The sequence below is a fragment of the Melozone crissalis genome, unplaced genomic scaffold (genome assembly GCF_028551555.1).
Source record: "Melozone crissalis strain CALT ecotype California unplaced genomic scaffold, PUWL_Pcris_2 ptg000068l_1, whole genome shotgun sequence".
Lineage (NCBI taxonomy): Eukaryota > Metazoa > Chordata > Aves > Passeriformes > Passerellidae > Melozone > Melozone crissalis.
Genome location: NW_026535846.1, coordinates 5846110 through 5858196, shown reverse-complemented (window position 1 = coordinate 5858196; position 12087 = coordinate 5846110). Strand labels below are relative to the sequence as shown.

Here is a 12087-nt window from a genome sequence, read left to right as displayed (position 1 = left end):
TTCAGAAACAACACTGTGGACAAAACTTTGTGATAAGGAGAAGCCAGAGGCAGCACAGCTGTAGTTGTTCAGGTTTTTGCACACTCCAGAGAACCCTGTTTGCTGTCAGCCTCTCCTCGTGCTGCAAAGTGCCTGTGCCTCTGCAGCCACACACTCCTGCTCCCACCGTGCTGAAATCCCTCTCTGCTGACCACAGGGCACAGGACACGAGCTGGCACCATTGCTGGAAGCTTTCGCTGCAGGTCTGTGACATCCCAGGCAGGCAGCAAGGGCAGATGTGGCACAAGAGTCACTTGAGGGCCTGTGCTGGCACAGCCAAGCTCCCCCATGAGTGTCCCTGGCCTGGCCTGACTGGAGGAGAGCTCTGCTCCCTGGCACTGCTGGGCACAGCTGGGAATATGGGGCTGGCTCAGGGCTGCCAAATGTCATCAGGTTTGCAGCTGGAGGCAGAGGAAAGGCGACAGGACTGTGGGACCAGGCAGCTTCTGCAGAGGGAAATGCCACACAGCCATGAACATCCCAGCACTGCCTGCAGCAGGGGGTCACCCACATCCAGGGTAACTGCCTAAAAGTGAGGGGGTTTAGGATTGCTCTTGTTGCTTTCTATTTCTCCATGGATTTTTCATGGTGCTGCAGGTAAATCTCATGCAAGATGTGATGGTTTTATTGCAGGACTGAAGGGTCCATCCAAAACACAGCAGATGCTTCAAATGTTTCTCCTCTTGGCTTCGAGCAGGACAGTAAATCCACAGGGATGCCTCATGCCCCAAGGAGACCGAGCTGGTGCTTCCCAGACCTGAGATTTGATGTCATCTTCCTGCAGGAGTTTGGGCTTAGGTAATTGATCTTTGCTGCACAAAGCCCTTTCAGAGGTGGATTTCTTGTTCATGTTGCTGGGGAAATACCGGGTTAGTTGTTGAAGAGTGCCAAAAAAAAGGGCTAGCGAGAAATCTATAATATAAAGACAATTTTATTGCCGATAAGCTCTTAAAACTCATTTTTTTTCCTGTTTCAGTAGGACCTTATTCTTCCTGATGAAAATCCGGTCATAGCATCTCTCATTAAAAATAAAATTATTTTGAAATAAATAAATATATAAAATAAATATCATATACATTTTATAAATAGTTTTGTCCTTATGCACAGTATCCATGCTTACATCTGAATAATGTTCCTTGCCCCATTCCCACCCCAACAGCAGGAAGAACCCCACAATTCAGGACCAGTCCATGGAGCATCATGCATGTAGCAAACTCCCAGGCTGCTTAAGCAGGGCACCACTCAAAGGCTTTTCCTTAGCAGGGAACTATCCCAGTCCAGCAGCAACATCTGCAGCAGTTCTGTGGTCTTTGTTTTCTTTTCTTTTCTTCTCTTCATTTTTAGGTTGTTTTGGGGCTTTCTTTTCCCCAGTGATCAGGTTTGCTCACCTGCTCGTTCCTTTAAGCAACCATAACATTGAATATTCAGCCTCTCTTGTAGCAACCGGGTAACGAAAGTGAACGAAAATGGAAGATTAAATGTAGGGTTCCCTCCCTTGCCCTACCCCCGCCCCATAAATAACCCAGGTTCGATATACACTGGAAACAAGGAGGAACAGCAGTGTCTGAATTCAATGTAAGTGCTTCCCTAGGTCATCTACTCTTACAGGAATGATGGAATGACTATTAATAGAGTGCTCTTGGAAAAAGCTCGGGAGCCCAAGTATGTACACTGCCACTGCAGGAGCCATCACCTGTAGTGGAAGAGGTCTCTGTACATGGCAGGGATTTTGGCAGGGTCCACAGGCCGGGGTAAGAAGTGGGTGAATTTCTGGTGTCTCTTAGTCCTGTACCCCTCGCGAGGGGAGCCGTCCTTGTTGAGGGCCACGTAGTACTGGCGCTCCGAGTCGGGGTGCTTGTACAGCGTGGACGCGTACGTGTTGTACCAGTTCTCCTCAAACTGCTCGCGGAAAACGCACTCCCGGCTCAGCTTCTTCTGCCGTGGGGAACAGAGACACTTGTGTCAAAGAGGCACAAGAGAAAACATTGCCACCATTCCTACATTTGTTTTTCTAGTGTTTTCCCCACTGCCTTATCCTGGCAACCCTGAGGATGAGGACTGTGCTGCTGGGGATGAGAGCTGGAAATGGGCACAAGTCAACACCCAAGGACCTCTGGAGTTGGAGGAGGAAGGAGACAAAAGCAGAAGGTGGGCATGGATTTTGCAAAGGTGCTCTATGAGTAAATCAGACAGGCACACAACAAAGCCCCAAACCTGTCCAGGTGTGAGTTTGAGATTGCTGGGGTGATTAGGAACCCCTCTGCAAGGTACCACACACCCCAAATCCCCTCTTTTGGATGGGAGAAGCAGCAGGCAGCACATCTGAAGGGTCCTAAACAGCAAAACAGGAGCAGGCACTGCTTTGGAAGTTCAGGGCACACAGGTGGATGCACTGAGATGGGAATGAAAGCATTGCTCAGGATTTCACCTCCTGGAGTGGCAGTGAGCTGTGATGGGAGGCTGTAACAAGACCCAGGGATCTTTAGGGTGGTGACAGGTGATGTGATGAGGGCGTGTGGCTGGTGCATCCCACACTGGCGTGGGGGGACAGATGGCACTGGTGTCACCACAGCCACTGCCAGCCTTCCCATCCAGCCCTTACAGCTGGGGGCTCTTGGCTGTTTGATGATGGACCTTTCGTTTATGTCCAGTGCTCCTTCCCTCTGCCTCCCATCTCCATGTGCCTGGCTGCAGTGGGGAGCAAGGCTGTCCCTCTGCCCCACAAGGACACAGGGGGCTTTGCCAGCCCTGCTGTGCTGTCACAGAGGGTCCAGCCATCCCATCCCACAGGGGTGCTGCCAGGGTGACTGGAGCCCTTTCAGCTCAAGGGCAGCCAGCAAATGTAGAGTGCTCTAATATTACAGCCACTGTCCCTCCACTGTAAACTATCTGGGCAGGGAATGTGTTCCCTCTGAGGCACACTGAGTGCTCAGTAAATGTTACTGCTTGCAGTAGATGTGTTTTGTAACACAATCCAGGAGCTCACCTGTGCTCAGAACCTGTTTTCAATGTTTTGCTGCTAATTAAATAAAGCCTGAGGTGAGTTGTGAGCCCTCCAAAAGTCCTAGGCCACAGCCTTGGCCATCTGAGACCCAGGGAACTGCAGGCTTCTCTTCCCAGCTCTGTCAATAAATACAGGCTGGTTTTTTTTCCTCCTCTCAGATGCCATCTACTTGGAATATGTTGGAACCTGATGACTGCCTGAACTCTGGCTGCTGCTTTGCCCCCATTCCCCCGTGCTGCACTGGGCAGTTTGGAGTACAGCGCTTGTGGAAAATGTTTGGCGAGTCTGGGGTGATTCTGCAAGGTGTGATTTATTCCTTTCCAAGCCCTGGGATGTCCCCACTGAACCTGACACCACACAGGCAGCAGGCAAGGTGCTGCCTGGGACTTTTGCTGCCCTAAGTATCAGTGGCATTTCTGAAATCCTTGGGGAGCTTTACAGCAATGCTGGCACGAGGTCAACAGGGACAGGCGGAAAAGCTCAGTGTCCTGAGGGGACTCCACGTGTCGCTGTGGGGATGGCTGGCCCTGGCTGCATCAACACAGGCATCAGGCAAAATTGGCACAGAGGGAAATAATAAACTTGCTGAAAATTTAAAAATACCGCTGTACTGTGATCTCCCAAAATACCATTGTAATGCTAATGCTGTTGTCAGGCGCTGTTTTATGGACCTTTAATTAAGAATACTGTAGTGGCTTTTGAGTTCCAAAAGCCATCATTGTACAACCCACGTGTCCCAGATTTTAAAACTCCAGGGTTATTTGGGGACCTGGCTCGTGACGGCGGCAGTTTGGAGCAGCCTTTTGAGTGTGTCCCTGCAGTGTCCTGCCTGGTGCACAGGATCCCAGAATGGTTTGGGTTGGAAACAACCTTAAAGATCACCTCATTACAGACCTCTGCCATGGGCAGGGACAGCTCCCACGACTGTCCTCAGGTCAATTCTGTTTCCAGATTCAGTGCTGTAAAATGTTACCCTATTTTTGTTTCTGTGTTGTCACATGAACACGGGATCTAGAATTTAATTAACCCATCATGAAACTCGATTCACAATCAGAGCTGCAAGGTTTGAAGGCAAAGAGGGGGGGATGCATGGGCTCATGTTCTCCAGCAGGCACGAGTGAAAGCTGAAACTCCAGGAGCTGCTGAGCAGCCTTAGAGTTTGACAGGAGAGGTGCTGCTCTAGCCCTGCTTTCTGAAGTGTGCTTCAGGAGATTTTGTGTTTTATGGAATCCTGGTGATTTTTCTTTTTAATATTTTGCATGTTTTTAATTTAACCACTCTGCATTTAAATGCTGTGTCAGCCAGAAGCTGTTACAGAAATGAAGTGGGAAAAGAATAGTTATTGGTGCATGCAGTATTTGATGATCAGGGAATTACAGTGGTTTGGGTTGGAAGGGACCTTAAAGTTCATCCCTGCCCTGGGCAGAGACACCTTCCACTGTCCCACACTGCTCCAAGCCCCATCCAGCCTGGCCTTGGACACTGCAAGGGATGGGGCAGCCACAGCTTCCCTGGACAACTATCTCATACAAACATCAGCAGCTGTGTCTTAAATGGTGGAAGGGTCTGTGGCAGTCTCAGGTGGAAATGGGACAAGGAAAAATGAGCTAAACTCGTGGTTTGCCAGTCAAAGGTTTCCTTACAGCTTCTGTGTATGCAGAGTACATGAGTTTTAACTTGTACACTGAAGCTTATCTGATGGTGAGAAGGAAGTGCTGCCTTCTGCTTTGGTTTAAAACTGGTTTATTTGATTTAATTTTATTTTTACTGTGATCCACCCTTAATTGAGCTAAATAATTAGGAACTGAGTTAAATTAACCTGTAGGAAGCACCTCTGCCCAGCTGTTAAAACCTGGCATTTTGACTGTAAGTCATAACACTTAACGAGTTTACACTTGGGGTTTTTAGTCAAAACATGGAAAATTTTAGCCTGAAAATGGCACTTCTAGGAAACCATGAACAGCAGCCCTAAACTCCTAAAAGGAGTTACAGAGAATTTTACAATAACACTCAGGCTACAATTTCAGCTTCTGTTGGTTAAAGAGCCGTAATACAAAGACAAGACCTGAAGATAAGTGCAGACCAGACCATGAGAGGTGAACACAACTGATGTGTTACTCAGGCTGGGAAAACACATTAACAAACATGGCTTTTTGCTAAATGTCTCCCTGCCTTTACCTGGCCATTGCCACACCATTTCTGAAAGGCAAAACCTCAGTGTGATGTCTGGGGGCTGGGCACCACTGGGGGCTCCCACAGCAGGAGTGAATCCTCCCTCAAACCCAGTTTCCTATATACCATTTCTGCTAAAACAGCAGTGGCATCAAGGCTAGGTTGGAGATCACTGGCACCCAAGGACGTGGAGGGCACAGCTGAGGCCACAGGCTGCAGTGGGACAGGGTGGAATCAGCCCAGCCTCAACTTACCGACCCATAGAGCTCGCCTCTCTCATTCATGCCGAGGTAGAGTCCGGAGTCCACCCCACGGATGCTCACCAGCCCCACTGCCAGGCTAATAAACTCCAAAATCCCTAAAAAAGAAAAAAAACCCTGCAAATCATACAGAGGAAAAAAACAACACCAGGCTCCAGCAACAAAAACAAATCAGCCATTCCCAGTAACAATGCAGTTCTTAACTCTATAGTTCCATCTGTGTGCAATCTTCTGATTTCCAGTCTGGGCTTCTCCCCAGCATTGTGAATTTGAGTTGCCTAAGAGGGATTGTCTTTGCTAATGAGAAAAGCTTTGCAAGGTTTTGTTGGTTTGTGTTTGGATTTTTTTCATAATTATCACCAAGAAGACAGATGCAGAAGCTTGGGCCTGGTCACTAGCAATGTCAGAAGGCTGTTACCATGCTAGGTTTTATTCTTCACCAAAATAAGTGTTGTTTTGTCTTCTAGAATAAGATGATTGTTCTACAAGTTTTAAAGTCATGGGTTCAGTAAGAAGAAGTGAAAAGCACTAGAAGAGATGTCTGTGAGGACTGTCTTCATCCTGACACTCCAGTGGGATACTTGTAAACCCAAAATGTTTATACAAGCCATAGGGATAAAATCCAGCTATAAAACAAAGCATATAGGTTAAAAATGCATCTTCCTCTACAGCCTTCAGAGCCAGGGAAATGCCAGTCCATTCTCCATCATCCCCTGCCACTGTTACTGCCAGAATCTGCCCCCTGTGTCCTGCTGCCTGTCCCAGCCTCCTGCCTCTTCCCAGTCCAGCAGCATCTGTCCCAGCCATCCCTAGCCCTGCAACAGCAACTGTTTTACCCACGGGCTGCAGCCTGCTATGATGGTGGCAGCCTCATTTCCTCTGGAAAGGAACAGCAGGGTCTGGCTGCTGCACCCCCACAGCTGCAGCTGTTTCAATGGGGGGAAGACTTGTAACAGGAGAACCTTTGGTGAAGCACTTAAAACCAAGCAGCCCCTACCCAACACCACAAGTGGTGGGGACCTTCAATCTTCCCAGGAAGAATTTCTGAAAGGAGTGGTGGGACTGCGTTATTATGGATTTCACACACCACCTATGTCGAGGTCACGGGCAGTTTTGCCAGTGTCCAGTACAGGATTAATTAGCTAGGAGGCAGAAGGAAGAGGCTTTTCCTCATCTCATCTGATGTCTCCATTGACTGGAAGGGAAAGTTGCTCTAACCTTTAGCATGGCTCCAGCTCTCCTAATTTAGCTCCCAAAACATCCAGCCCTGGGCAATTGATGCTCTGATCAGGTTACCTCTCACAGCTCCTCTTAGAAGTATTGCCTTGGTTTTAAGGCACCGCGTGACAAGCAGCCACCTGAGCCAGCTGACTTCAGTGGCAGCCACAGCTCTGGGTCACCCCCAGCCTGGGGCATGGATGGGACGCTCTCAGATGACACTGCATCACTGCCTAAATACAGGACAGCACAGACAGCCATGGACACCCCTGACCCACTTTGTGCAGTGCAGACTCATGGCCAGGTGCCGGCAGCCAAGCTGGCTGCAGGAATTCCTCCCTACCCTCAGACCTGTCCTCCCTTTCCTCTGCCTGCTCTGGGGCTTGTGCATCTAACCCAGCCCTCCCTGGGCGCTAGGGGACACAAAATATGGACTTGGGAGTGGCAAGGCCTGGAGGCAAACAGGGAAACAAACACCACAAAACACACTTTATGGACCAGAGTAGATATTTTACAGGCTGAAATATACCCAGCTACACATCCTGGCCTGGGACACATCCTGCCTGCAGAAATATCAGCAACAGGCAGCACAGGCAAGGAAGGCAGCCTTTCCAAGCCAGACAGACACAGACCCTGGCTCTGCTCTCCTCAGTAGCTGTTGTGGTTTCTTAGCTGAAAAGAATCCCAAACAGGGAGGAGAGAGGTGCAGATGAGGGGTGGTTTCCTCCCTTCACTACCCACCAGTTCTGACAGGAGGGAGTTACTGAACTGCTGAGTGCTTTTTCCCATCTGCAGACCAGAAATTAGCACAGACACTATTTGAAAAAGAGGGAGTGAGGAAAGATGTACAACTACAGGGAGTGTAAAAAGTAAAGCAGGAATACACAGATACACCCAGGAATGGGGGAGTGTTTCCCAGGCTGGAGACAAAGGAATAGTCAAGTGAAACATGTCAAGTAACTGGAGAATGGTAGATGGACCTTTCTGTAGGTATAGACACAGTCCTTAGCATCAGCACTTTTTTTGTCTCCTGTCACTTCTGAGAAGCAGGAAAATGTTGCTGGTTCCACTGAGAAACTGAGGGATGTCTAAGGCAGGGGAACCCAGATCTTTTCTTGAGTATGCCCACACTCATGCTCTGTATGAGGCACATCAGTGCAGGTCTCCCAAAGACCTGGCAAGGACCAAACCAGGAGGAGCATCAGCATCTTCCTTCTCTGAGCAGCAATGAGACATCCCTCACCTGGTGCAGGTTGGGTAGATACGGGTTTTTGCAAATGAAATTTCTTCCAAGACGTGCCCATGCCAATCTCTTCTGACAACATCCCTTGTAGTGTTCCTCTTTTCTGATCTCTGAGTGGCACTTGGAGACATGCATGGAAGATGACTATGTTGAAAGAGCATTAAGAACGTAACTTGAACCCACAAAAGTCAGGAGACAGAGTGAAGGCTGAAAATATGTGGGCGGATATCCATCCTGTCCTTAACTCACTCCAATTCTAGACAAAATTGCAGCTTCGTACATCTGATCCCCAGCAGCACAGGGAGTGGCCACTGGGGCCAGCTCAAGAATTCTCTTTCCAATTGTAGCGGTGTGTTTTTGTGGTAGAACATGCCTTTGTTTTTTTCTTTTGCTTTCTTTTTTTCTTTCCCCCAGGACTTGCCTTTCTTTTTTTCCTCACTTTGATTATTCATTCTCTTTGTTCCTTGAGTCTTTCCAGATAAGACTTGGAGAGATTTGATTAAGACTCTGACTGGATTCATTTACCACTAAAGCACTGAATAATCTCCTGAGCTTTGCCATGGCCAGACCCACACACTCTCGCCTTACTCTAAACCATCCCTCAAAGAACAGTTCAGCTCCCTGCACCTGTCTCTTCTTACATGACTGTATTCAGGAGCTGGGGTACAGAAACATCAGATGTTGTATTAATGGCTACAAACCTAAAGCTTCAGCTAAAAACCTCAACAACTGTTCAGCAACAGGTGCACTGTGGTCTGAATGTCAAAATTACAGCCAAACTTTCTCTGGAGGTCTCAGCAGCTTCTCTAGGAATCTGTGTAACATATCCATGAGCAGGTTTGTACCCCAGAAGAGCTTTGTTTTCTGCCTTTATTCATCTGCAGTGCAACCTCAAGGCCTCTTTCCCTCTTCCACTGCAGTGAGTAGCACTGCTGGGTTCACTTCTTTAATGCTGCTGTAAAAGAAATGTGAGGCAGAAAAGGAGCAGCTCCTCCTGGCAGGGATTTCCCTGGCAAATTTCTCTCAGTTTCATTCTGAGCAGGATTGTCATAGGGGTGCTAATGTCAGTCCAGAACCCCTCCAGATTTTGATCGTCCTTTATTTCTTTGCAGAGAAAGGTTCAGAGTAGATGCAGTGAGAGAGATACATTTTGGAAAACACTTTATCCTTTTGGGGGCGACCTTGCCAGAGCTGCCAGTTGAGAAAGTGAATTTGGGCACTTCTGTAGTGTAAGAATGAGCTTTCTTCCAAGAAACCTAGAGGGCTTTCCACAGTTTGCATTAAAGCTCCTCTAGGAAAAATAAGCTGCACTCCATTGTTCTTGCAAGAATCTGTGTTTTTAGAAGTATAAAATATCACATTCCAGAAGACAGGTGTGATTTAGGAAAGCTCCAGTCCTTGACAGATAAGAGGCAGTAATTCCAGTGATTGCTCAGGCAGTGGGGGTGGATGATGCCAGCACCTCCCCGTGTCCTACAGTCACACCCCCAAATGCTGTGGTACAATAGAATCTCTTCTTTTAACCCTCATTGTTGGGACCTTGGGGCTGTTCTGCATCAGGGGGCTTTGGCTATTTCCCTCTCTGGAAGATGTGGATGTCTTGCACATCTGGTAGCTTTTGGGATGGCTCTGCATGGGAGGGTGCAGATACCGCCTGCCTATTCCTGAATCCCTTCCAAATTCAGAGACAGGGATGCCAAGTCTGCTTCTACCCAACATGCCGCCTGCAGCTGGACACGTGCCTGGGCTGGGCATCACAGCCATCCATGGAGCACCTTAATGATCTGCTCATGGTACCAGCAGGCACCTTCCAGCCACGTGGGCTTGATCCTGGATTTCTAAGTATTTCTCCAGGTGCTTCAAGATTTAAGGCAGCTTTAAAGTGTTTCCCTGAATCTCTCATCTACCACTGCACCCCTCACCACAGCTTTGGAGTCCCCAGAATGGCTCATGCTGCCTATTCCTGTTATAAGTTACTTCTTTCTGACTGTTGCATGCAAAATTTAGGAATGCATCGATACATGACATCCTAATATGAACCATACCAGTAACATTGGAATTTAAATATTCATGGCTACTGAACGCAGATGGTGAATACTGTGTGCCAATACATTATTGCTTTGAGTCTCTGCTGAAGCAAGGCTTAGTCCAGCTTGATCTGAACGCAAGGATTCCAGTCTAATCCTTTGGGGCTTTGTCTTGCAATTACAACAAATAACTATTTATTTTACACCGCCTCTGGGAAAAGCCTGAAGCAGAAAACTATAATATCTGAAGTCTGGTCTAGTTTACGGAGCTGGATGTGGACTGCTAAAACACTTAGGGAATGCCAATGTTTCGATTTATTGAAATCACTGTGTGACTTAAACTTCAGCATGCAAAATCCATGAAAAGTTTTAGCATGTCTAACATGTTTTTTCCAAGTTGGAAAATATACTTGCTTTACTCAATCTTTATAAAAAATGGATCTGAAACAAATGCTGCCATTTGAAACTGGCTGTTTAGTTCTACAAAGGTAAGGAAAAAGAACTGATACATTAGAAACACTACGTGGCAGCTTGAACTAAAACCAACCAGATGCAATGGGTTTGCTTTCAACTCTTTGAGCGTGGAAACCCATCGTGTGTTACAGCATGAAAGGTTAAAAGATGGGTGTTTTCAGGAGGTAATTAAAGAACGCTCGCCCCACGAGCATATTAGTACCTGACTCTGACCCGCGGGTTATGACTTTCTTGTTGATTAAGGCAGGGACATGCCATGCACACACCTGGTGTTTATGGAAAGATAAGCTTCCCCAGTTGTTCCAAAAACCTGCCTTACACCTCCAACAATAGCAGCGGCAGCACTTCCCGGAGCATCAGAACTGACTGCTTGCAAACAAGTAAAGGCAGAAAAAGAATTCCTTTCACCGAGGAGTTAAATCACTTGAAAACTATAAAGTCTTGTGAGCACGACTCGCAACCTGTTGACAACATAGCTGAGATCACTGGCATGGGACTTGTTGATAGCTTATACAGACACCTGCACTAGATGCTGGAGTAGCGGGAATTTCTCTGACTGTGCTCAAACTGACTGTACTCTTTCGCCTGTGGCTTGGGATGCATTTTTTGAAGATTACATATAGTCTCATTAGAGATCACTGCTCTTGTATGCCACTGATACAGGCACGGCATTCTTCCAGCTGTATCCCGGGCAGCAAGGTAAATCCACGGTGCTCTGCCTATTGTTCCATCTTCTTTCTTTCCGAGGTCCCTTAAGTGTTTTTCCCTCTTCAGCTTCCCCCTTTCCTTTCCTTTCCAACAACCCTCCCAAACCCAGCTCCCGACACCCCTCCAGCCAACAGATCCCTGCCCGCTTTGGGGAGACGCTCTTCTAATCAAAGCCATACATGTAAAAGAAAGCAGCTCACAAATATCTGCAAATGCCAGAAAGAAGGAGGAGTTAAAAAAAAAAAAAAGAAAAAACTAAAAAAAAGCGAGGAATTTCTTTTTCCAACCTAGGAATTTCCAAGAAATTCCTACGAGGAACGTCTCTGTCTTGCCTCCCTCACCACTAACTTCAGAGGCAGAGCTAAAGCTGGTCACCATCCTCTTTTTTTTCCTTTATTAATTTCTTTTTTTTTTTAGTTTTTCTTGCAAAGGCACGTTTTAGTGCACCTGCAGAAAGGCTGAGCGCCGGGAGAGTAGGAAATTGGAAATAAAAACTCCCGCATTGCTGGGGAGTGAGCGCATTTGTTTAGGAGGCCAATTATATCCGTCCCGGGATGATTTATATTAGCGGGGTAATTAGCTGTGCGTGCGGGGCACCTGCTCGGGCACCCCCCGGCCCCTTACCGAAGCGGCTGTGGTCCTGCCGGGTGCCCTGCACCGTGCCGTTGGGGAAGATCTCCAGGTGGAAGCCGGTGCGGCAGTAGAGCTGCCGCCGCCGCAGGATGCCCTTGAGGTGAGCGAAGTCGGTGGGGGAGCCCCGCTGCAGCCGCCCCTCGATCTGCCCCAGGCGCTCGTTGAGGAAGCCGGGGGAGTCGGCGAGGGGCAGCCCGGCGCCCAGCGCGGGGGGAAAGCCGTGCAGGTCGGGGTCCAGCGCGCCCAGGAAGCCACCCACCTCGGCCATGGGCGCGGAGCGGAGCGGCCCCGGGGGCGCGGGCAGAGCGG

At 48.2% G+C, this 12087-nt stretch overlaps 1 protein-coding gene across 1 annotated transcript; it reads right to left on the bottom strand.

The window, feature by feature from the left end:
* Window positions 1-1569: 1569 nt before the first annotated feature.
* Window positions 1570-12046, bottom strand: FGF16 (fibroblast growth factor 16). The gene is made up of 3 exons (XM_054289820.1): window positions 11770-12046; window positions 5470-5573; window positions 1570-1974 (listed from the first exon to the last, which is right to left on the bottom strand). The coding sequence occupies exons 1-3, from the start codon at window positions 12044-12046 to the stop codon at window positions 1729-1731; spliced, it is 627 nt and encodes a 208-aa protein (XP_054145795.1). The 3' UTR covers window positions 1570-1728.
* Window positions 12047-12087: the final 41 nt, after the last annotated feature.